General features: G+C 44.6%; 1 protein-coding gene across 2 annotated transcripts in view; it reads right to left on the minus strand.

The window, feature by feature from the left end:
- LOC137369081 (arrestin domain-containing protein 3-like) overlaps nt 1-27,121 on the minus strand; it is an 82,690-nt gene that overhangs the window by 7,367 nt on the left and 48,202 nt on the right. The window contains exons 5-6 of one of the 2 annotated variants that reach the window (XM_068029677.1): nt 17,939-18,195; nt 13,002-13,161 (exon numbers count right to left, since the gene is read on the minus strand). In XM_068029677.1, the coding sequence (XP_067885778.1) occupies nt 13,033-13,161; nt 17,939-18,195 (386 nt within the window). In that variant the 3' untranslated portion in view covers nt 13,002-13,032. Of the gene's footprint in view, nt 1-13,001; nt 13,162-17,938; nt 18,196-27,121 lie in introns of those variants that run through there. The other variant, XM_068029676.1, reaches the window with a different exon arrangement.

Genomic DNA, 27,121 nt, shown 5'->3' on the forward strand with positions numbered 1-27,121 from the left:
AGGTGCTGCAGAGAAATTTGTTTGTTGGGGCTGTTGCACAGTTGGCTCTCCCCTTGCGCCTCTGTCTTTTTTCCTGCCAACTACTAAGTCTCTTCGACTCGCCACAATTTAGCCCTGTCTTTATGGCTGCCCGCCAGCTCTGGCGAATGCTGGCAACTGACTCCCACGACTTGTGATCAATGTCACACGATTTCATGTCGCGTTTGCAGACGTCTTTATAACGGAGACATGGACGGCCGGTGGGTCTGATACCAGTGGCGAGCTCGCTGTACAATGTGTCTTTGGGGATCCTGCCATCTTCCATGCGGCTCACATGGCCAAGCCATCTCAAGCGCCGCTGACTCAGTAGTGTGTATAAGCTGGGGATGTTGGCCGCTTCAAGGACTTCTGTGTTGGAGATATAGTCCTGCCACCTGACAAAGTACTTTTGAATTAATTGGGGATTTTTTCAGTTTAATTGTAATAAAAGACTGTTAACACGAAATCTTGTCGTTTTTTTTATCCATTCATGGGATGTGGGTGTTGTTGGCTAGGCCAGCATTTCTTGCCCATCCCTAATTGCCATTGAGTAGGTGGTGGTGATTTGCCTTCTTGAACTGTTGCAATTCGTGTAATTTGCTAAACTGGTCTGGGAGTTCCTCTCTTGTATTTTTCATGTTAATGATCTCTGAGGTTGTTACACACTGCAAGCTTGCATTCTCGTTATTGGCTCCCTCCCCCACCCTAAGAAAACTAAAATGAGGCACAAGCCCTTTTGTGCCCATATAAAATAGGTGCTGCAGAAGCACAGTTGCCATGTTGGGTCCTTTCTCTGAAAGTGGCCTTATCCTTTGTTTACTTGCATGAAGAGCTGCTCTGTTCTGTTCCTGTCATGGGTTCTTTGCTGTTTTGCTAGTATTAAAAGTAAACTGATGCAGATCTTCTTAAAGCTGTACTTCATCTGTTATTGCTGCCTGTCATTCCATGTGATTACCCATATATGGCTCTCTGGGGCATCCAACTCTATTTGTAGATTTTTGAAAGTGGAAGAGGAGGAGGAGGAGAAACAGCAGAGAGAGCATATAAGACAGGTTTTCTCAGGGCAACTCAGTGTCTGTCTTCATGGTGGAAGATACAGAAAATTTCCCAGAAAAACTCGGGAACAAAGGGACTTGTAAAAAATGAGGAACTGAAAGAAATTGGTATCAATAAAGAGATAGTACTCGAAAAATTGATTGGATTGAAAGTTGATAAATCCCCTGGACCAGATGAGCTACATTCCAGAATATTATGGTGATTATGGAGATAGTGGATGCATTGGTGGTTACCTTTCAAAATTCTATAGATTCTGGAAGAGTTCTTACAGACTGGAAAGTAGCAAATGTAACCCCACTATTTAAGAAAGGAGCGAGAGAGAAAATGGAGAACTACAGACCTGTTAGTTTGATGTCAGTAGTATGGAAAATGATAGAATCTATTATAAAAGCATATGATAACTGGCCACTTGGTAAATAATGTGATTGGGCAGAGTCAACATGGTTTTATAAATGGGAAATCATGTTTGACAAACCTGTTGGTGTTTCTTTTGAGGATGTTACTTGTGGCATAGATAAAGGAGAACCAGTGGATGTGGTGTATCTGGATTTTCAAAAGGCTTTTGATAAGGTCCCACACAGGTGGTTAGTAAACAAAATTGCAGCACATGGGATTGGGGAAATATACTGCAATATGGATTGAGAATTGGTTAACAGACAGAAAACAGCGAGTAGGAATAAATGGGTCATTCTCAGGATGGCAGGCTGTTACTAGTGGGGTACCACAAGGTTCATTGCTTGGGCCACAGCTGTTCACAATCTATATAAATGACTTGGATATGGAGCCTAAATGTAATATTTCCAAATTTGCTGATGACACAAAAGTAGGTGGCAATGTAAGTTGTGACGAGGATGCAAGGTGGCTTCAAGGGGATTTGGACAGGTTAAATGAGTATCTGGAGTACTGTGTCCAGTTTTGGTCTCCTTATTGAAGAAAGGATCTACTTGTCAGAGAGGGAGTGCAACGGAGGTTCACCAGACTAATCCTTGGATGGTGGGATTGTCTTATGAGGAGAAATTGCAGAAACTGGGCCTGTACTCTCTAGAGTTTGGAAAAACGAGAGGTGATCTCATTGAAACTTACAAAATTCTTATAGGGCTTGACAGGGTAGATGTGGACAGGATGTTTCCTCTGGCTGGTCAGTCTAGAACCAGAGGACATAGATGAGGGTGGTGAATCTTTGGATTCTATACACATTCTCTACCTTCGAGGGCTGTGGAAGCTCAATCATTGAGCATGTTCAAGACAGAAATTGATAGATTTCTGGATACTAATAACATCAAGGGATATGAGGACAGTGGGGAAAAATGGCATGGAAGTAGATGATCAGCCATGATTTGTTTGGATGGCAGAGCAGTCTCGACAGGCCGAATGGCCTACTCCTGCTCCTGTTTCTTCTGTTCCTTGTTCCCAACTAAGGAAGGGCAATATATGCACCCTTGACAGCATCACCTACATCATGACAACAAATGAAACAAGATGTATTTGCACCACAGACAATAAGTTGGGCCCGTCCTTATGCAGTCACCCATGCGTACAGACCAAAGCAATTACATCAGGTTACGGTCAAGAAAACCTTCATGAAACAATTCTCCAAGGAGACCATGATGGTATATGGACCTGGGGGTATATGTGCAAAAGTCATTGAAGGTGGCAGGACAGATTGAGAGAGTGGTTAATAAAGCATACAGTATCCTGGGCTTTATTCATAGGATATTACAAAAGTACTTCCATTTTTTGTTAAATTTTGAGGACTTGTGTTTTAAAACTGAAAAGGTTTCCTTTTTTGTCTTTTTTTGTAACAGAGCTCTAAAGAGAAAATCTCTTTATTTTTCGGTTAACTGGTGTGTATGTGTGTGTGTGTGACGGGCTAAGGTAAAAAGGGGAACTTTCATATTTTAATCTGTGTGCTAATGCTTTGCTTCATTACTGGTTAAGTCTTGTTTTATAATAAACTGATAATTTTGTTGTTTATTAAAGAAACCTTTTTGGTGTATTTTATTCAAGGATAAGAGTATATAATTGACCACATCGTTAACTGGGTAAACATTGAAATATATGTTGTGACCTGTGGAGAAGTGGAAATAGAAGACACTGCACTCCTCTCACCTCAGTCATAACAAGGGGCATAGAGTACAAGAACAAGGAGGTTAAATTAAACTTGTATAAGACACTAGTTCAGCCTCAGCTGGAGTACTGTGTCCAGTTCTGGGTGCCGCACTTTAGGAAAGATGTGAGGGCATTGGAAAGAGTAGAGAAAAGATTCACAAGAATGGTTCCAGGGATGAGGAACCTCAGTTATGAAGATAGATTGGACAAGTTGGGACTCTTTTTCTCAGAGAAAAGAAGGCTAAGAGGAGATTTGATAGAGGTATTCAAAATCATGAGGGGTCTGGACAGAGTGGATAAGGAAAAACTGTTCCCACTCGTGAAAGGATCGAGAACGAGAGGATACAGATTTAAAGTGATTGGCAAAAGAAGCAAAAGGAACACGAGGCAAACTTTCTTCATGCAGTGAGTGATTAGGATCTGGGATGCACTGCCTGAGAGTGTGATGGAGTCAGGTTCAATCAAGGCATTCAAAAGGGAATTAAACTGTTATCTGAAAAGGAAGAATGTGCAGGGTTAAGGGGAGAAGGCAGGAGAATGGCACTAGGTGAACTGCTCATTTGGAGAGCCGGTGCAGACATGATGGGCTGAATGGCCTCCTTCTGCGCTGTGACAATTCTATAATTCAGTGATTATAGAACTTAGCAATGCTCCACCATGCCTCCTTCGACAGCAGCTTCCAATCCTGTGACCTCTTCCACCTAGAAGAACAGCGGACACCTGGGAACACAACCACTTGCAAGTTCCCCTCCAAGTCACACACCATCCTGACTTGGAAACATATCATCATTCCTTCACTGTCACTGCATCAAAATCCTGCAACCCCCTCCATAACAGCACCATGGGTGTACCCACACCAGATAGACTGCAGCTGGTCAAAAAGGCAGCCCACCTTCTCAAGGGCAATTAGAGATGGGCAATAAATGCTGGTCTAGCCAGTGCGCACATCCCATGAAAGAATAAAAAAATCCTAGAAACCAGTTGTCGCTGGCTGTCAAATTAATGGCTACCTTGGTTGAGAAGACATGCAACAGCAATCAGTCGCAGAAGATTATCCAAACTTAGAGCAAGAAGATTTATTTGCGCTACCAACTGGTCACTTAGTAAGATAGCTTCAAATAGATGACACGTTCAGTTATTTATCTGAAACATTTGATGTATAATAGTCATTTGTACATGTGCTCCATATTATGGCCAAATAAACCACTGCTGCTAAAGTCCACAGCTTGACAAGGAACTAGAGTACATTTCTTGCCAACTATTTCATTCTCCCACTTCTCAAATGAATGCTCATCATATATTAGAGTGCATTCATGCAGGTCAGTGGCTGGGAAATCTGCAGGAAGTGACTCACTTCCTGACTCCCCAAAGCCTTTCCCCATCTACAAGGCACAAGTCAGACGTGCGATGGAATACTCTCTACTTGACTGGATGAGTGTAGCTCCAACAACACTTAAGACCCTCAACACCATCCAGGACAAAGCAGCCATTTGATTGTCACCCCATTCATCTCCTTAAACATTCACTCCTTCCACCACCAGTGCACAATGGCATCTGTGCGTACCATCAAAAAGATGCACTGCAGCAATGCACCAAAGCTGCTTTGATAGCATCTTCCAAACCCAGGTTTGATGTTCTTGCAAACTGTATGGAAGAAAGCGGGGGCTGCAAGGTGGATGAGCAAACTGACCATGGGGGCACCATGGTACAGGAAGCCATACAAGCAGGGAGAGTTAATAGGAATGTATTGGTAGTAGGGGACAGTATATTTCAGGGGGACAGACACAGCTCTCTGCAGCTGAGAGCAAGAGTCCAGATGGCTGTGCTGCCTGCCCGATGCCAAGGTTTGGGGCATCTGCTCTGGGCTAGAGAGGAACTTGCAGTGGGAGGGGGAGGATCCAGTGGTCGTGGTCCACGTAGATAGCAACAACATAGATGGAACGAGGAAAGAGGTTCTGCTGAAAGAGTATGAGCAGCTAGGGTCTAAAATAAAAAGCAGAACCTCAAAGGTGGTAATCTCTGGATTATTACCTGAGCCACAGGCAAATTGGCATAGGATAAATAAGATTAGAGAGTTAAATGCATGGCTCAAAGATTGGTGTGGAAGAACTGGGTTTCATTCATGGGGCACTGGCACCAGTACTGGGGTAAGTGGGAGCTGTACCATTGGGACGGTGTTCGCCTGAAGCTGGGACCAGTGTTCTGGTGGGTCGTATAACTAGGGCAGTAAACAGGGTTGTAAACTAAATAGTGGGGGCGAGGGATCAGGATTGAGAAGATGTGATAAATTAAGTAGAGAAGACAAGGCAAGAGAGCAAAATAGCAATAAGGGAAATGATGATCTGAGTGTTGCAGGGAGAGAGTATACAAACCTAAGAGTGCACCAGGAGATAAGACGAGAGGTTACAAAAATAGTAAAAAGATAGAACGAGAGGCTCTGTATCTGAATGCACATAGCATTCATAACAAATCAGATGAATTGACAGGGAAAATAGTAATACATACGTATGATCTGGTAGCCATTACAGAGACATGACTGCAAGATGACAAAGACTGGGACCTGAATATTCAAGGGACATTTAGGAAGGACAGGAAGCTATGAAAAGGTGGAGTGGTAGATCTGTTAATTAAGGATAGTATTGGTTCAATAGAGAGAGATGATCTTAGTTCTGGAGATCAAGATGTAGAATCAATTTGGGTACAGATGAGAAATAGTAAAGGTAAGAAGTCACTTATGGGTGTGTTTTATAAGCCCCCTAACAGTAACCATGCAGGACGGGGTAGAGAGGATGAAATAATGGGGGCTGTGAGAAAGGTACAATGATAATTATGTGTGATTTTATTCTATATATAGATTGGATGAATTAGATTGGCAAAGGTAGCCTGGATGATGAGTTCATAGAGTGTTTTCAGGACAGTTTCTTGGAGCAGCACATTCTACAGCCAACCAGAGAGCAGGCTATACTAGATCTGGTACAATGCAATGAGACAGGATTAATAACCTCACAGTGAAGGCATCTCTAGGTAGTAGTGATCATAATAAGACAAATTTCACATGAAGTTTGAGGGAGAGAAGGGTGAATCTCAGACTTGTTTTAAACTTAAATCAGGGCAATAATGAGGGCATGAAGGCAGAACTGGCTCAAGTAAACTGGCAAAATTAGGTTAAGGGATATGTCAGTAGAGATGCAGTGGCAGACATTTAAGGAGATATTTCAGAATGCTCAGAAAAGACACATTCCAGTGAGAAAGAAAGACTCTAAAGAAAGGGTGCTCCATCCATGGCTAAATAAGGAAGTTAAAAATAGTATCAAATTAAAACAAAAAGCATATAATTCTGCAAAGATGAGAGTGGCAGGTCAGAAGATTGGGCAGAATATAAGGAACATTAAAGACTCACTAAAAGGTTAATAAGGAGTGAGAAATTAGAGTACGAGAGAAAGCTAGCTAGAAATATAAAAACAGATACTAAGAGTTTCTACAGGTATTTAAATAGGAAAAGAGTAAGTAAAGTGTGTGTTGCTCCTCTAAAGAATGAGTCTGGGGAATTATTAATGGAAAATAAGGAGACAGCAGATAAATTGAACAGATATTTTGCATCTGCCTTCACTGTAGAGGATACAAATAACATCCCAGAAATAATTGTGAATCAGGTGGTGAAAGGGAGGGAGGAACTTAAAACAATTATAATCATCAGAGAAAGGGTACTGAAAAAATTATTTGAACTAAAAGATGACAAGTCCCCAGGTCCTGATGGACTTCATCCTAGGGTCTTAAATAAAGTGGCTGCTGAGATAGTGGATGCATTGGTTTTAATTTTCCAAAATTCCGTAGATTCTGGAAAGGTTCCATCAGATTGGAAAATAGCAAATGTGACTCCCCTATTCAAGAAAGGGGGAGTCAGAAAGCAGGAAACTACAGGTCAGTTAGCTTAACATCTGTCATAGGGAAAATGCTGGAATCTATTATGAAGGAGGTTATAGCAGAACACTTAGAAAATCTCAATGTATTCAGGCAGAGTCAACATGGTTTTATGAAAGGGAAATCATGTTTCACTAATTTATTGGAGTTCTTTGAGGAATTAACAAACAACAAGGATAAAGGGAAACTTGTGGATGTGTTATACTTAGATTTCCAGAAGGCATTTGACAAGGTGCCACATCAAGGTTTACTAAGCAAAATAAGAGCTCATGGTGTAGGTGGTGACATATTAACATGGATAGTGGATTGGTTAGCTGACAGGAAACAGAGAGTAGGGATAAATGGGTCTTTTTCAGGTTGGCAAGCTGCAACTACTGGAATGTTACAGGGATCAGTGCTGGGGCATCAACAATTTACAATTCATATAAATGACTTGGATGAAGAAACCGGATGTATGGTTGCTAAATTTGCTGATGCACAAGGATAGGTAGAAAACTTGAGTACTGCTGAAAACAGAGACATTTTGTCAAAGCTTTTCGTCTTGCACTCATTAGGACGAATCACAAGAATACCAATGTAAGGGAAAGCAACATATTTATACTGTATGAGAAGACAGTACTGATTGGTCGGCAGGTGGACTTTGATTGGTAGAGGCATTGCCATGGAGAATGCACCAGTTTATGGTAACTGACAGTTAACTGCCAAGCTTTGTTTGAAATTTAAACCAGGCAGCTTGACTCTGATTGGTCAAGGTATTGGCCTGAGGAATGAACCAGTGAATGGCTGTCACTTATTTTGTGGTGCTGAAACAGGCGTATTGTGTGTACGTGTTCTTTCTGTCTGCAAAGAACAGGGCCCTGTGTATTAATATAGGAAGCTTCTGAGACCGGAGACCGAGTGAGAGAGAGGAGCACGGCAGGCGTGGAGGTTTAAAAAGCACGCCAAAAGCCCAGAGTCAGAGACCGGAGACAGACAGAGCGAGAGAGGAGCAGGGAAAAATTGAAAAGTGACATCACAATCGACAGTGAGAGCAGGGAAAGAGAGAGCTGCTGGGGTGAGTATATAGGTAAGCTTTTAAATTAAATTAAATCAAACATAGCATAACAATTGATTGATTTATTAGTATATAAACTAAAAACTAATGGAATGTTATAGTTTATAGTGAGAGAGAGACCAGTAGTATGTATTAGTTCAAATTAGGACAACTTTATACTAGTATTAACTGTATTATTAAGGTTTATCAGTATTTATAAGGTTTACTGATAGTAGTCAGGTTTATTAGTATTGGCAAATCTTTATTATCATTGGTAATGACTATTAGACTAACAGAGTGCAGATTAATAGCTAAGTGTGGAGATTCGAGTTTCGTGAGCGGCAAGTTCGGTGAAGGGGCAGAGGTGCTCCATGTTTCCATTTCTCCTTTTCTTTTGTACTCTTTTAATCCTCCAGTATTTGGTTCTTGCTTCGGTGCAGTGGAAGGAGCTGTTTGGTGAGTATCTGGTAAGCTGTGACATCACAGGCAAGCAGGTGGTTTGGGAAGTGATTGGTTTGGGAAGAAGCGACCCGTTTGGTGAGTATCTGGTAAGTGGTTAAGGTCCATTCTAATCCTAACATTTAAAATAGTAAAGGAACTAGTGGTAAGCTTAATAAAATATATAAAAAAGGAAAATAAAATAAATAATTGAATAAAATAATTAAGTAGTTAATTAAAACACATTAAGGATGGCAGGACAGGTGATATGTCATGGCTGCAGCATGTGGGAGCTCCTGGATGCCAGTGTGATCCAGGGCAAATACGTCTGCAGTAAGTGTTTGCAGCTCGAAGAGCTTTGGCTCAGAGTCATTGAACTGGAGTCCGAGCTGCAGACACTGCGACACATCAGGGAGGGGGAAAGTCACCTGGACACTTTGTACCAGGAGGCACTCACAACCCTTAGGATAGGGTCTTCTGATTTGGTCAGTGGTCAGGGACAGGGACAGGAGAGTGTGGCTGCAGCTGAGGCAGGTAAGGGGACCCAGAGGACAGGAGTGCAGGAGTCTCAGCCTTTGCGATTGTCTAACAGGTCTGAGGTTCTTTCAGCTTGTTTGGATGAGAGCAGCGGCTGCAGGATGGATGAGAAACCTGACCATGGCACTATGGTACAGGAAGCCATAAGCCATTCAAGTGGAGGGAGAAAAAAGGAATGTAGTGGCAGTAGGGGACAATATAGTTAGGGGATTGACAGTGATCTCTGCAGCAAAGAGTGAGAGTCTAGACAGTGTGTTGTCTGCTCAGTGCCAGGGTTCGGAACATATGCTCAGGGCTGGAGAGGAACTTACAGTGGGAGGGGGAGGATCCAGTTGTCATGGTCCATATAGGTACCAACGACATAGGCAGGACAAGGAAAGAGGTTCGGCATAGTCAGTATGAGGAACTAGGCAACAAATTAAGCAGAACCTCAAAAGGTAATAATCTCTGGATTATTACCTGAGCCACGTGCAAATTGGCATAGGGCAAATAAGATTAGAGAAATTAATGCACGGCTCAAAGACTGATGTGGTAGAAGTGGGTTCCGGTTCGTGGGGCACTGGCACCAGTACTGGGGAAAGTGGTGGCTGGACCATTGGGATGGTCTACAGCTGAACTGTGCTGGGGCTGGTGTTCTAGCGAGCCGCATAACTAGGGAGGTAGAGAGGGTTTTAAACCGAATAGTGGGGGAAATGGATCAAATTTGGGAAGATATGGTAAATCAAGGAGTAGAGACAAGGCAAGAAAGGTATTAATATGGGAAATGATAAACAGACTGTGACAGGAAGGAACAGAGTGTACAGATCTAAGAGTAAATCAACAGATAAGGCTAGAGGTTACAAAAATAATAAAGGGACAAAACTAAAGGTTCTGTATTTGAATGCATGTAGCATTTGAAACAAAACAGATGAACTGAGAGCGCAAATATAAATAAATAAGTACGATCTGATAGCCATTACAGAGACATGGCTGCAGGATGACATAGATTGAGACCTGAATATTGAAGGGTACATGGCCTTTAGGAAGGACAGGAAGCTAGTAAAAGGTGGAGGGTAGCTCTGTTAATTAATGATGGTATTAGCGTAATAGAGAGGGATGACTTAAGTTCAGGAGACCAGGATTAGAAGAAATTTAGGTAGAGATGAGAAGTCATAAAGGCAAGAAGTCACTTGTGGAAGTGGTGTACAAGCCACCTAACATTAACCACACTGTAGGATGGGGCGTAAAGGAAATAATAATGGCAGCTTGTCAGAAACGTACAGCGATAATTATGGGAGATTTTAACCTACATATAGACGGGAAAAATCAGATGGGCAGAGGTAACCTAGATGAGGAGTACATAGAACGTTTTCCGGATAATTTCTTGGAACACTACGTTCTGGAGCCAACCAGAGAGCAGGTTATACAATGAGATAGGATTAATGAATGACCTCATAGTTAAGGTGCCCCTAGGTAGAAGCAATCATAATATGATTGAATTTTACATTCAGTTTGAGGGAGATAGGAGTGGGCTCCAAGACTAATATTTTAAACTTAAATAAGGGCAATCATGAGGACATGAAAGCAGAGCTTGCTAAAGTGAACTGGCAAATTAGGTTAAGGGATAGGTCAATAGAGATGCAGTGGTAGACATTCAAGGGGATATTTCAGAATACACAGAATAGATATATTTCAACGAGAAAGATAAATTCCAAGGGTGGGACCCGCCATCCGTGGTTAACTAAAATAGTTAAAGATAGTATCAAACTTAAAGAAAAAGCCTCTATTTGCACAAAGGTGGGAGGCAGATCAGAAGATTGGACAGAATATAAAAAACAGCAAAGAATGACTAAAAGATTGATAAGGAAGGTAAAATTAGAGTATGCGAGAAAGCTAGCTAGAAATATAAAGACCGATAGTAAGAGTTTCTATAGATATTTGAAAAGGAAAAGAGTTAACAAAGTGAGCATTGGTCCTATAGAAAGCGAGTCTGGGGAATTAAAAATGTATAAGGAGATGGCAGATGAATTGAACAGATATTTTGCATCGGTCTTCACTATTGAGGATACATGTAACATCCCAGTATTAGCTGTAAGTCAGGCAATGGAAGGGAACGAGGAACTCAAGAAAATTACAATCACTAGGGAAGTGATATTGAACAAATTGTTGGAGCTGCGGGCTGAAAAGTCCCCGGGTCCTCATGGACTTCATCCTAGGGTGTTAAAGGAAGTGGCCAGTGAGATACTTGATGTGCTAGTTTTAATTTTCCAAAATTCCCTAGATTCAGGGAAAGTTCTGTGAGATTGGAAAATAGCGAATGTAACTCCTTTATTCAAAAAGGGAGGGACGCAGAAAGCAGGAAACTATAGGCCAGTTAGCTTAATAACTGTCTTAGGGAAAATGTTAGAAGCGATTATTAAAGACGTTATAGCAGGGAAATTAGAAAAATTGAAGGTAATCAGGCAGAGTCAACATGGATTTGTGAAAGGGAAATCATGCTTAACCAATTGTTATGACCGACTGCTCCAGTCAAAGCCCCCAAGCAAAATATATGATTCTGATTGTGGTGGGAGAAATGCACTGTTACTTCAATCCTGTCCCTCCACAGATCACCTAACATATCATTTTAAACTTTCCAAATTAAAGAAAGACCCAGCTAAATTGTACCATATATTAACTCCTGAATGAGGCTAACCAAACTAGGTGTCTTTAAATCAACAAAGTGATTTCTGACAACGCAGCAGCCCGCTGATGTCATCAGAGTGTGCCAAGCTGCGCACATGCACAGCTACACCTTGCCAGGGCTAAGTGACGCATGCGCGGGATGACGTCAACACGCAGTGCCAACCTCGTCTCGTATCCGCGCCTGGTCCATCATCGTGCATGCGCAATACAGTGTCATCGGGCATCCAGCCCCCCATTCGGCTGCAGGAAGCAGCTGAATGGGAGACTTTGAGGCTGGAGCTCTTTTCCACCCCCCCCCCCCCCCCCCTACCCCCACCGTCAGCCTCTCACCTCCGGACCTCACTGCTCCCCTCCACTCCACTCCCCTGGTCCATTGTTCCCTGCTCTCCGGTCGCTCACTCCCAGGTACCCTTCACCCCCGACCGCTCCAGCCGCAAGCTCCATGCCGCGCCGCTTCCCTCCTCTCGGCCACTCACTCCTACGTCACCCCGGCACCCCTTGCTTTTTCGGGCGGCACGTTGAGACCGATCAAACGTGGGAGCAAACAGCCGAGCTAGCGACTGGAGGTGGGGGGGGGGGGGGGGGAAGGGGGAAGCGGAGAGTGAGCGACCGGACAGTGGGTGACAAGGAGATGGGAACATTTGGTCAGGGGAGTCAAGGGGTGCAGCGAGGTCTGGAGCGAGTGGCTGAGGGCGGGAGAGGGAGAAAGCGAGTTGCTGAGGTCGGGGGGTGGGGGGGAAAGCAGGCATTGGGGTGGGAGCGAGAGGCTGCGTTCAGGTGAAGTCAGTTCTGGTCAGTCATATAATCAAACCACAATAGAGAATTGGCAGCACATTTATATCCTCTCCAATTTCTAATGGAACTGCAATCATAAAATTTCTTTTGTATTTAATAGGATTACTGGAATATTAATTGGATCTGAGGATTACAGTTAGTATTCTATAACAACCCAGTACCATATTACTGGGCTCCCATCCAACTAAACGCAAGATTAGTTTGCTAGAATTATCTAACCATATAAGCATTTCCTGTGATAATTTGTGCAGCGGCATCTCTAATCCTGGCAGCTGTCTGAAAGTCGCAGACACTGACGTTCCAATTGAACAGCCGACATTTGTGCATGTGCAAGTACTACACCACCTAGTGGTTGCATGGTCAACAAAAGCAGCCTTAAATCAACAAATTAACTGTTTAATTAGAAAAACTAAATTCTTAAACACCACTAAGACATAAACAACATTTAAAATAGAAAAAAATTAGACTCCTTGAAAATTTACAGTCCAATGTTGCTTGAAGTCCTCACAGCCGTCTGATGGGGAAAAATGCTTCTTCAACAGTAGAACAGTCCGTAGTCTATTTCCAGCAGTTGGTGATGTTTTCCTTCTCTAGTGGTGAATTTCAACAATTAACGACTTGCAAACACTTTTGAATTGAATGAATTTGGCTTTAGAATTTTGAGGGATAAAAGATTGTCACAGTCTAATTTCCCTTCCTTCAGTTTAAATTATCAGAGATCTCTGTTTTGGCTTGACTTTTTTTAGAATTTTGATAGATAATAATAAATAAACAGACTAAATTCTCTTCCTTCAGTTTAAATGGGTTGAGACCTCTTCTTTCAGATGCTAACACACAGCTGTCTGTCTCTGTCCTCTGTTAGAACAGGCTGTTTGCACTATAAGCCAGTTCAAAATTAAAATTGTAACAAATGTATCTCTCGATGCTCAGTCTCAGCAGCTGTATCCATGGCAACGAGAATGCACCCTTTGAATCTCAATCTCCGAATGGCTGTATCCAAGGCAATGAAAATGCATTCTTTGACTCAGTCTTTCGAGTTTGCTGCCTTAAAGCAGTACGGCCCTTTTTCCAGCCTCAAAGGCACACCGCATTCTTCCCGGAAAAAAAATGACGGGATCATAACACAATTTATTGGATTTCTTTAAGGCAGTTACATATGCTGTGGATAAAGGGGAACCAGTGGATATATTGTACTTAGATTTCCAGAAGGCATTTGATAAGGTGCCACATCAAAGATTATTGCAGAAAATAAAAGCTCATGGTGTAGGGGGTAACATTGGCATGGATAGAAAATTGGCTAGTTAATAGGAAACAGGGAGTAAGCAGAAATGTGTCATTTTCTGGTTGGCAAGATGTAACGAGTGGTGTACTACAGGGATCTGTGCTGGGGCCTCAACTTTTTATATGACTTAGGTGAAGGGACCAAAGTTATGGTTGCTAAATGTGCTGATGACACAAAGATAGGTAGGAAAGTGACTTGTGAAGAGGACATAAGGGGGTTACAAAAGGATACAGATAGGTTAAGTGAGTGGGCAAAGACCTGGCAAATGGAGTATAATGTGGGAAAGTGTGAAATTTGTTCACTTTGGCAGGAAGAATAAAGAAGAAGCATATTATCTAAATGGTGAGAGATTGCAGAGCTCTGAGATGCAGACGGATCTGGTTGTCCTCGTGCATGAATTTCAAAAAGGTTTGTCTGCAGGTAATTAGGAAAGCTAATAGAATGTTCTCATTTATCGCGAGGGGAATTGAATACAAAAGTAGGGAGGTTATGCTTCAGCTACACAGCACATTGGTGAGACCACATCTGGAGTACTGTGTACAGTACTGTTCTCCTTATTTAAGGATGGATGTAAATGCGTTGGAAGCAGTACAGAGAAGGTTTACCGGACTAATAACTGGAATGGGCAGGCTGTCTTACGAAGAAAGATTGGACAGGCTAGGCTTCTATCCGCTGGAATTTAGAAGACTGCGAGCCTGACTGACAATCTTAAATTAGTTGTCAGCATAATTCTTAGCACACTGAGGATTATTTAGCAAATGTTGTCCAATCGCGGAATCACATCTAATGTTGGACACCGTGTTTTAAGTTTTGCAAGCATGGGCTGGTAGGGTACAATCTGTACCTTGCCCGTTACGGACAGCGGAATTGACATGTTGTTTGATACGATCCTCCAGTCTTTGGGACATATGGCCTATATATCCAGCATCACACTGGCAGTGAAACTTGCACAAAACTGGTTGTAACAATTTGCCCACTTATTGCTGTGCAGAACTGGTCATAGATAAAATAGGGTGAGGAGGGACATCACTTTTGTGTGTCTTGGGCAGCCCATACACACGTGGACGCAGCGAGCCGTGAGGACGCATCCTGTCATAAATATCACCCAGCAGCTCACTGCTCTTACACAAGTCCAGTGAGCATTTCTTTAGCTTACTTTCGAGCAAGGCTGTCCAGTCATGTTGAGCGGCAGGTTCAATGGATAAGAATTTGGACCCGTCCAAAAACGCTTGCTGGACTTGTGTAAGAGCAATGAGCTACCACACAGAAGTGATGCCCCTTTAAGCCCTATCTTATCTATGACTGGTTCTGCACAACATGAATTGGCATGGGGGGAGGCCTTGCATGACGACGACATGATGGATTACCACTCCTCAACATGGAGCATGCTAATGAGCAGGCAGCACTGGATCTTGAACCCCTTGCACTGGAGGCCAGTCACATTGAGCAACGAGCCAAAAGACAGTCTCATACTTACTTGCTTCCAGCCACCATGCTGGTCTGTCAGAGTGACATCAATAAAGACTCACTTCAGTGCATTCAGTCTGCCCACTCCTTTCTATTTGGGTTCTGTGCTAACGTCCAGCTTAACATCGCGCTGTGGCCAATGTGAGATGATAACCAAAGGAGCGGTATGCCTACATTGGCAGCCCAATGAGGAAGGGTGAAGGCAGCCTCTCACAATTAAGGCATGAAAAAATAAGCGTTTTCCACAATGAATGTTAAACTTCAATGTACAAAATACTTTGTAAGACAAAAGAAATGGCAAATGTCAAACACCCGTGAAACCCCAAGTGTGTCTTGGTGGTTTTCTTTATACATTTACAGGTGCTAACACCTGTGCTAGCAGCTGGGCTGGAGGCAGGCTGCTGAACAGGCTACCCCTTCGTCTGGGATGACTTCAACTTTCGTTCTCTGGCTGCCCGAGGCCTGGAAGGCCGTGGCTGCCTGACTGTTTCCTGCACAGATGCAGGACTCTGCTCAGGCATTGCGGTTGCTGGAGCTGGACTCACTGGCAGAGGGGCTGAGGAGATGCTGTCCACATGCAGAGGGGAGCCCCCAGCTGTGGAGGTCAGCCTCTCCTCCTCCCTTTCAAGGCTCACTTGAACCTCCCTGCTGACCAGAGAACGATGATGAACTGCAGAAGACTCCAGGAGCCTCGTCCTTCTCTTGCCTTGCCACTGTTGCATTGAGCTCATGGCCAAGGTAATGGTCTGCAGGTCTGTGTGCATCTGTGGAATCTGACTCCCCAAGAGGGTCGCCAACCACTCGATGGAGGAAGTCATGTGCTCACATGCCTGAGACATGGCAGCAATCATGGCATGGATGGACTCCTCCATCATCTGTTCATGGCTGCGCATGGCCTCTGGCATCTCTGCCAGGTTTTGCCTTACCTCTCTGCAACTCCAGCATGTACCGTGCTGTTGACACAGGAGGCTAATCATCAGCCTAGGACTCAGCATTGGCCCAGCCACCCACAGTCCTTCAACTGTCCAGAGGCCTTTGCCAGCTACTCGGGCATGTGTGTGGTGCTCTCACCAGCTTGTGACCCTGATTCTAAAACTGAGTGTAAACCCACCGAGGTGAAAACATCTGCGCTGGTGGTACAGGTGAGTCACGTGACAGTGCATCCTCTGACTGCTCCTCCTCAGAGGTTGACGGCCATCCCCCTTCTGATGGAGACTGCTTTGGCCGCCAACCTGCATGAGAGAACACAGACGTGTGGGTTAGGCTGTGCAGATCGCATCATGATATCCATGCATGATGTGGATCTCCAGAAGTGTGCTGTATGTCGTTTGAAGACAATCCCCATTCTTTTGCGTGGAGACTCCAATCTCACCACCCACTAGTGAGTGGCCACCCTGTGTACCCACTAACTCCAGCGCCTCCTCCTCAGCTGTCAAGAGAGACTGTATGTCTGGAATTCTCCGGTAGTCCACGAAGTATCCCTGTTGTTATGGGCCCTCTTGTAGTGCAAATGGAAATAGGGAGATAGTAATACTTCGCTGCGAGATCCACAGGTCGGTTCTGCTAGTGGAAGCACCTCGTCCCCTGCTGGGGGTTTCCTATATAGCTCATCCTCATGTCAGCTCTCAGGGGAGTAAATGGGGGTGAATTGTGAAAGAAAGTGGCTTGTGACTGTGATACAGGCATGCATCTGTCAGGATGAGGTAATGCTTAAGCCCCTCTTCCAGTGCTTTTGTGGTGCCTCGCTCCCATGCCCAACTTTCTCCTTCGTAGCCACATGCAAACCGTAGAAAAGAGGTATGAAGCACTCACTTTGGCAGAGCGAAGGAGGCCAGTGACCCTCTTGTGGCATTGTACCCATGTCCGGGGGGTGATCGAAGCTGTTGACCTCCTCAGCGATCTCCATCCAGGACAGCTTGGTCAGGCGGGAGGACCTCTTCTTACTATCGGTGTGGAGGAGGACCTCCTGCATTTCCCTTGTAGCCTGGAGGAGAATCTCCAGGAAGGCATCGCTAAACCATGGGGCCACCCTGTGTCTTGCCTCTGCCATCCTGCGGCGGCCTTCACTGGGGTGGTGGGGGGCTCCAGGAGTTACTCCAACACCCGTTTCAGCAGAGACCATGGAACAGCAAATGACTCAAAGACAGCAATGCATGCAAGACTGGCAGAGCTTTAACTATGGCACCAACACTTGCTCCAGAGTCATCTGATGCTGTATTTGGTGCCTCGGATCCTGCCACCATCACGTGAGTGGCCAGGCCCCACACCTCCATTATTATTGTGTTGGTTGGCTGCATACGTGATGAACGGTGTCGGGCATCCACTTCCGGGTTCACCACCAGGACCCGCGATGAGTTCATTAATTTCTGCCCACTGGGTCTGATGTTCCAGCTCCCTTTGGGAAGTAAACCAAAGTATTGAGCTAGGTAACAACCGAGGGTGGGGGATGGTGGAAATGGAAGGTGAAAGCAAAGAAACTACAAGGTGAGAAAAACTAAGGCAAGACAAACAATAGGGTAAAGCTTACATTTAAAGGCTTGGCATTACCACGTGCTTTGTGACATTGTACTTAATTTCCATTATTAGCGCTCCAAACTGTAATTCAAAAAGCCACCTACCCTCAGTGAGTATTCCACCTGGATAATAGTGCAGTTCATCAGCGTGGGAGACACTTGTGGAATTTTCAGTTGCATTCCACTCCAAGTTTCTGTTTTGCCAGCTAACACTGGCTCTCCCTGCAATTTGGTTATAAGCTCCCCAGTCACTTTTCTTTTCCCTCCGGCGTGGAAAGTCTGTGTTTTATAAATGGCTGCCTTTGGCACCACTGTTCGGGAAGAATGATTCTCAATTTCAGCAAATATTTGAATGGATTCACCTGTAGAAGAATTAAACCCACAATGTATGTTATTTTGTATATTCCATCTGGACTTTGCAGCAGTCTAATTGAAAAAAAAATAACGTTTTTAAGTAAAATTTATGAAGAAAATTGGCCAAGGATTAGGCAGCCAGACAGGTTTCAAGGAAGAAAAAACATAGTTGAAGAAAAATGAATAGTTGTTCTAGATGGGTCGGCATGACATAATTTTTATTATTTTCTTTATTTACAAGGAGAGATTGAAGTTAAGTTGGACTGATGTAAAATTTGCTATATCTTTTAGCCCTGCTCCTCTCTGGTTCCCCATATCTGAGAAATTGGCAATTAAACTGACTATTACCCCCATAGGTGTGGAATTCTCTGGAGGCTGACACGGACACTGTTGTGCTGATATTAATTAAAACCATTCTAACATTATACCAAATTTCCTCTGTGGTATATGTTACAAACCCCATTGTCTCTCGGATGTGTTTTGCAGGAAACCAGAATCCATGTTCTATGGATTTACTCATTTTTGAGCTCAATTTCACATAATAACAGCTTAACAGAAATGACCCAAAATTGCTCAAATGAGCAAAGATTGCATTGTGTGCCTTGTGCTTGGAGTTTAGATATGATGAATGTAAATGGGACAAAAACAGATGGCGGAATCAAATGCCAGGGCACGGAAGCAAGGCTTAGCTGCAGACCTCTTAGGTTTACAGCGACACGTTGGGTCTTGGACATTGTATTCTCGCTGCCTCATCTGCATCAGCAGCCAGAAGATCCCAATCATCACAACATTTGAAGAGGCCTACTTTTAAATCTTCAGATTGTCCCCAACTCCCTGTGGACCATCACCACCAGTCAGTGAGATTATGTACTCAGGCCACAGTGCCATCTTTTCTGACCACCCCTGTGTTGAAATGTCTAAGCACTTCAATTTGGGCAATGAGGCAGTGGGCCAGGAACACCCTCCCCAACTCTTAATTGGCTTTCTGGTGATACAGGTCAAGCTTCACCACCCCACAACCCTCCACCCCAACTGCAAATCCAGAATGACTTCAGAAATCATGGGCTAATGCTAAGGAGACAAACTGGGTCTCCACTCTTTTTTCTTGAGCTTTGTACCTGGAGAGCTAATCTTTGGCTCTCAACACAGACAGAGCTACAACACCGAATTGTTGATCCTCTAAATGCTACAATGAGATTGTCATGCTGGGACCCGCCAAGAATGAAGCACTTTAATTTTGTCATGAACATTGATTTTAAATTGATACTGGAGTGAAGAAGAAGACTTGTTGAACAGATCAGCCGTGGCTGGAAAATGTATTTGCATATTAACAGACAGTGTTTGGAAGGACAAAGCAGCCATTCCCTGACACTGGACCCGCAATGGACGTTTGATCACCAGACATTGAAGGTGGGGGAGCTCGCATTCCAGGTTGACTACTAAGATGGCCAAATACAGAAATGGTCAAACCAGCTAGTCACATGACTAACCTGCAGGGCAACTTGAGTTTTCTGAATTTGTACAAACAGTTTGGGAAAAAAGTCTGTTTGCTCCTGGACTGAGATCTCTCTCCTGTCTGCTCCCATTTCTCTTTCTCACAAGACTCTGAATCCACTGAAGACACATGAACCTCAAGAGAGAAAAGTCTCCTCCAGCGAACAAGATTTAAGAAGAATACTGGGCCCCAACGAAAAGCAAAATCTATCTACAATCATGGACTCTACAGTGAGCTCAAAGAACCATAACAAAAACTCTTCAGAGATTGCCTCAAACTTTTCCACTTTATTTTTCTTCTGCTCTTTTCTGTCTCTATTTGCATGTGTGTATCGCATATGCATGCTAGCGTGGGCGCGTCGTGTATCCGTAGGCGTCAACCGAATTAGAGTTTAAGTTCAAGTTTAATAAATTTCAACTTTTCTTCTTTAAATCTAAGGAAGCCTGTTTGTGTTGGTTTCTGTGCTTTATAATTGGAAAACGGTGAACAAGGATTCACCAAGGGGGAGCTAAAAACATGGTGTGTTTAAAATTAAACACTGTACAGTAAGACCAGGTGAAGGCTGAAAGGGAACCTTAGACCTCTTTCTCACCTGGTCGGAATAGAGATGTAAAACAAAGGCTGAAAATATTATACTTTTTAAAATGTTTATACATTTTTATATCAGATGGAGAAGATTCTGGAGTGAGAGGCAAGAGGCCCCATCTCAGTCAGCCTTGTTATGCGATTCACATGGACATAATCAGTGAATCTATAAGGTAGGTGCTTTTATTTAAAATACAAACATCCATAGTTGTACTGGGAAGGTCCTGTACTTGGTTGTTACTGCTTCAGCTGCTTGCAATGAATGTTCAAAGGTCACATGGCTCTGTGCATCATTCTGTCTGGGTGATGGTCAGCCATTTAAGGTACGCCCCTTAAAGCAACACTAGCATTTCAAGCAATACCACAACATGCCCCTTTTATCCAATTAAAAATGTCATGAAATAATCAGAGTAATTTACACTACAGCGCTGAGAAAGGCATTAAATGTTAAAAATAAATAGTAATAAAGTTACAACTTGACCTATCATTGACCTGAAACGTTAACTCTGCTTCTCTCTCCACAGATGCTGCCAAACTTGCTGAGCATTTCCAGCATCTTTTGTTTTTATTTCAGATTTCCAGCATCTGCAGTATTTTGCCTTTATATATATATAATAAAGTTATGAATCTCTGTAGCATGTTGGGGGGGCTGATGATATGCCCCGACCTGGTCACTCTAGGTTTGGTTTGTAGCCTTTACTGTCAGTGGGGATGTTGGGTTTGGGTGGTGTCTTTCATTTCTCCTTGCCTGTCAGACAATTCTTCTCTGCTCAACATGGCGGGTAACTGCTGATTTGGTTCAGTGTTTCAAGTTCCAACAGCCATTGGTTAACTTTCAGTTTATTCTGCATGTCAGTTCCTCTAAGGCGCACTGCCGTCAGTTTGTCCTGTAGCTCGCTTACAGCATTCTTTCATGATGGGTCTTCCCATCTACCAGTTGGTCTGGGTGGATGACGGTGCCAATGATCTTCTAAGTCTTTGACTTGCTGCCGAAATTATTTCAGACCCACTGGTGCTTCTGCTTCTCTTGACCTTGTCTGCACGAGCTTCTTGTCCAGTCGCACAATAGAATTGTCACCGTAGTGTGGGTAACCTTTGAGCTGCATCTCCAGGGTTGCAATTTTCTGTTGTAGCTCAAGCCCAGCTGCTTTGCTACCTGCCTCTTGGAGTCTCAGTATTATCACATCTTTGTACTTGCAGTGTCTCTCTGCTACTTTTCAATTAGTTTCAGTTAACTGAGCCAGTAGTCCCTTGTTCTAGGCTATGAGATATTGTACCTTCTCATGTAGGCCATTGCACTCCTTCTTGATCGTTAGATCCAGCTCGACCCTGCACTGCCTTGTTGGCTGCTTGGATTGTCTGAATTTTCAGCGTGCAACCCAGCTCCTGCACTGCCTGCTCTTGCTTATCACAGACTGTCTGCAATTTGGGGTCTGCTTTTTGTGCCACTATCGTGTTGATGACACGGATTGTTGCCAAAGTCAGGTCTCTACATGCAGGCCTGTAATTGATGGACCTGTCATGTCTACGACATAAAAAATTTGGGGCAACCATGGTGAGTTACACTTTCTGCACTTAAGCATCATGGATCCCAAGGACGGAATCGCTGTGCCCTTGTACATCGTGAGTTTGGCAGTGGTTAGTCAAGCCATGGTTTGCCATTGCCAGGGATACATGTTCTTCAGGATGCCGCGCAGTAGAATGTTGGCACTCACACCTGTGCCAATTTTGGTCTAGAGTGTGTGTTCACCTGGCTTTTGCAGGCAAATTATCTGGACGGAGACAAAGACTTTGGAGGATCCAACCATGTCGATGCCTGTGTCTGTGAGGTTAATCGTATGGAATGCCTGCTCACCTTGTGTGTCAGTGTCTCAGTTATACTCACTTTCCAACCTTTCGGTCTGGCTGGTCATCTCGTGTTCTTTCCGCTTTTGGTATTTGGACTGTTCTTTCCTTCTATTGGGATGTTGTTCTTGTCACGAATCAGAGTGTGCCTGGGCTTGCTTTGCCTTTGAGGTTTTTGCACTGGTGCTTCCAGTTGCAAGGTGGTTGACTCTTAAATGCCCTCTGAAATGGCCTAGCAAGCCACTCAGTTTATCAAATCACTACAAAGTTGATAAGGAATGAAATCGGACGGACCTTCCGGCATTGACCTAGGCACCAGAAACAACGACGACAAACCCAGCCCTGTTGACCCTGCAAAGTCCTCCTTACCAACATCTGGGGGCTTGTGCCAAAGTTGGGAGAGCTGTCCCATAGACTAGTCAAGCAGCAGCCTGACATAGTCATTCTCACGGAATCATACCTTGCAGACAATATCGCAAACATTGCCATCACCATCCCGGGTATGTCCTATCCCACTGGCAGGACAGACCCAGCAGAGGTGGCAGCACAGTGGTATATAGTTGGGAGGGAGTTGCCCTGGGATTCCTCAACTTTGACTGCGGACCCCATGATGTCTCATGGCACCAGGTTAAACATGGGCAAGGAAACCTCCTGCTGATTACCACCTATCGCTCTCCCACAGCTGATGAGGGAGGCACAGTGGCGCAGTGGTTAGCACCGCAGCCTCACAGCTCCAGGGACCCGGGTTCGATTCCAGGTACTGCCTGTGTGGAGTTTGCAAGTTCTCCCTGTGTCTGCGTGGGTTTTCTCCGGGTGCTCCGGTTTCCTCCCACAAGCCAAAAGACTTGCAGGTTGATAGGTAAATTGGCCATTATAAATTGTCACTAGTGCAGGTAGGTGGTAGGGAAAATATAGGGACAGGTGGGGATGTTTGGTAGGAATGTAGGATTAGTATAAATGGGTGGTTGATGTTCGGCACAGACTCGGTGGGCCGAAGGGCCTGTTTCAGTGCTGTATCTCTAATCTAATCTACTCCTCCATGTTGAACACCACTTGGAAGAAGCACTGAGGGTGGCAAGGGCACAGAATGTACTCTGGGTGGTGAACTTCAATGTCCATCACCAAGAGTGGCTCGGCAGCACCATTACTAACGGAGCTGGCCGAGTCCTAAAGGACATAGCTGCTTGACCGGGTCAACATCAAGGTGAGGGAACCAACAAGAGTGAAAAACATACTTGATCTCATCCTCACCAATCTGCCTGTTGCAGCTGCATCTGTCCATGACAGTATTGGTAGGAATGACCACTGCACAATCCTTGTGGAAACGAACTCTCATCTTCACATTGAGGATACTCTCCATCGTGTTGTGTAGCACTACCACCGTGCTAAATGGGATAAATTTCAAACAGATCTAGCAACGCACAACTGGGCATCCATGATGTGCTGTGGGCCATCAGCAGCAGCAGAATTGTATTCAACCACAATCTGTAACCTCATGGCCTGGCAGATTCCCCACTCTACCACTGCCATCAATCCAGGGATCAACCCTGGTTCAATGAAGAGTGCAGGAGGGCATGCCAGGAGCAGCACCAGGCATACCTGAAAATGAGGTGTCAACCTGGTGAAACTACAACTCAGGACTACGTGTGTGCTAAACAGCGTAAGCAGCATGCAATAGACAGAGCTAAGTGATCCCACAACCAACGGATCAAATTAGATTAGATTAGATTAGAGATACAGCACTGAAACAGGCCCTTCGGCCAACCGAGTCTGTGCCGACCATCAACCACCCATTTTTATACTAATCCTACACTAATCCCATATTCCTACCAAACATCCCCACCTGTCCCTATATTTCCCTACCGCCTACCTGTACTAGTGACAATTTATAATGGCCAATTTACCTACCAACCTGCAAGTCTTTTGGCTTGTGGGAGGAAACCGGAGCACCCGGAGAAAACCCACGCAGACACAGGGGGAACTTGCAAACTCCACACAGGCAGTACCCAGAATCGAACCCGGGTCCCTGGAGCTGTGAGGCTGCAGTGCTAACCACTGCGCCACTGTAAATCTAAGCTCTGCAGTCCTGCCACGTACGGCTGTGAATGGTGGTGGACAATTAAACAACTAACTGGCGGAGGTGACTCCAAAAACATCCCCATCCTCAATGATGGGGGAGCCCAGCACATCAGTGCAAAAGATAAGCATTTCGAACAATCTTCAGCCAGAAGTGCTGAGTGGATGATCCAACTCAGCCTCCTCCTAAGGTCCCCAGCATCACAGATATCAGTCTTCATCCAATTTGATTCACTCCACGTGATATCAAGAAACGACTGAAAGCACTGGATACTGCAAAGGCTATCAGCCCTGACAATGTTCCAGCAATAGTACTGAAGACCTGTGCTCCAGAACTTGCCGCGCCCCTAGTCAAGCTGCTCCAGTACAGCTACAATATTGACATCTACCCGGCAATGTGGAAAATTGTTCAGCTATGTCCTGTACACAAAAAGCAGGACAAGTCTAACCTGGCCAATTACTGCCCCAACAGTCTACTCTCGATCATCAGTAAAGTGATGGAAGGTGTTGTCGACAGTGCTATCAAGTGGCACTTGCTCAGCAATAACCTGCTCAGTGACGCTCAGTTCGGGTTACACCCGTGCCCCTCAGCTCCTGACCTCATTACAGCTTTGGTTCAAACATGGACAAAAGTGCTGAACTCAAGAGGTGAGGTGAGAGTGACTGCCCTTGACATCAAGGCAGCAACTGACTGAGTATGGCATCAAGGAGCCCTAGCAAAACTGAGGTCAATGGGACTCCAATGGTTGGAGTCATACCTAGCGCAAAGGAAGATGGTTGTGGTTGTTGGAGGTCAATCATCTCAGACCCAGGACATCACTGCAGATGTTCCTCAGGGTAGTGTTCTCGGCCCAACCATCTTCAGCTGCTTTATCAATGACCTTCCTTCAATCATAAGGTCAGAAGTGGGGATGTTTGTTGATGATTGTACGAAGTTCAGCACCATTCGTGTCTCCTCAGATACTGAAACAGTCCGTGTAGAAATGCAGCAAGACCTGGACAACATCCAGGCTTGGGCTGATAAATGGAAAGTAACATTGACGCCACACAAGTTCCAGGCAATGGCCATCTCAAACAAGAGAAAATCTAGCCATCTCCCCTTGACATTCATGGCATTACAAGCACTGAATCCCCCGTTATCAACATCCTGGGGGTTACCATTGAACAGCAAGTGAACTAGAGTAAAAACAAGAAATGCTGGAAATACTCAGCAGGTCTGGCAGCACTTGTGCAGAGAGAAGCAAAGTTAACGTTTCAGGTCAGTAATCCTTCTGTGAGCTAGAGATCCATGGCTACAAGAGTAGGTCAGAGGCTGGGAATCCTGTGACAAGTAATTCACCTCCTGACTCCCCAATGCCTGTCCGCCATCTACTAGGCACAAGTCAGGAATGTGATGGAATACTCTCCACTTGCCTGGATGGGTGCAGCTCCAACAACACTCAAGAAGCTCGACACCATCCAGGACAAAGCAGCATCCTTGGTTGGCACACCATCCACAAACATTCACTCTCTCCACCACTGACGCACAGTGGCAGCAGTGTGCATCATCTGCAAGATGCACTGCAGCAATGCACCAAGGCTCCTTAGACAGCACCTTCTAAAGCTGCGACCTCTACTACCTAGAAGGACAAGGGCAGCAGATGCATGGGAACACGACCACCTGCAAGTTCCCCTCCACACACCATCCTGATTTGGAACTATATCGCCATTCCTTTGCTATTGCTGGGTCAAAATCCTGGAACTCCCTTCCTAACAGCACTGTGGGTGTCTCTACACCACATGAACTGCAGCGATTCAAGGTGGCAGCTCACCACCACCTTCTCAAGGGCAATTAGGGACAGGCGATACTGTCCTAGCCAGTGACGCCCACATCCCATGAGAAAATAAAAAGAAACATACTTTACAGATATCGTTGAATGCTGGACAATTTCTTGGCGAATGTATATCGTGTACATGGCTCGACATGTCTGGTTGTTCTGGCAACTGTGCCAATCGTAGATGAACTGCACAGGGCTTGTAGGCTCTGCCTGCCCAATCGGATATCTTAGAATTGACGACCGCTTTTCAGCAAGGCATCTAAATTGTAGCCTTTGTCTTTATCTAGGAGGTCTCTTTGGAAACCTTCAACGGGGGTGGAAGCTATCAGAAGCTCCTTGATCCTGTCAGTTAGACCAGCCTCAGAAAAATCACAGTCATATCCCTTGTCTCTACTTCGGCTCATAAATTGGTCTATCGTCTCCCGTGACTGCTGCCAGAATGACAAACTCAAACCTGAAAACTGATCTGATCTGATCCTGAAACTGATATTGACTCTCAGCTGGTCTTCCAATGCAGACCATATTTTTCCCAGGTCCTTTAAGTCATTCTCAGTGAGACCTGATGTATTTAACGTGTGCAAGCCTTCATTTCCAGTGGCAACTTTGACTTTGACTGCTTGCCTCTCTGGTTCAGAAATGGCCAAGTCAAGAAAACACAGATCCTTTCGCTGTTTGAACAGTTTAAGTTCAGTTAGAAGGTCCGCTGCCTTCCAGTCCAGGGATGGAAATGTAGTTGCCATTGTGTGTTGAGCATGATCAGTGGTAGGAATAAAAATTTAAATTTGGACAGTCTTCAAGGGATTAAGTTCTGTGGTGACTGTCTAGCCCTTTGACTTGTAGTACAGGTTTTCTTTGCAGTTGTAAAAAACAATTTCCTTACTATTGCACTAGGGCTGTGCGCTGCTTGCCTTTTTTCAAAATTGCAGGCTTTCCAGCAGCTGTGCAAATACACAGGAAAAAAAACTGCAGGGTGTTTTTAAAAAAGGTGTCGCTGTTTGCAATACCACTAGTTGCCACAATCTAGTGGAGCAGTAGAGAGCAAGCAGGGTGAGTGTGGAGCAGTAGAGAGCAAGCAGGGTGAGTGTGGCGCTGGCCTTGGCTTTGCATGCTCTTGCT

Source organism: Heterodontus francisci, chromosome 4, assembly GCF_036365525.1.
Source record: "Heterodontus francisci isolate sHetFra1 chromosome 4, sHetFra1.hap1, whole genome shotgun sequence".
Classification (NCBI taxonomy): Eukaryota; Metazoa; Chordata; class Chondrichthyes; order Heterodontiformes; family Heterodontidae; genus Heterodontus; species Heterodontus francisci.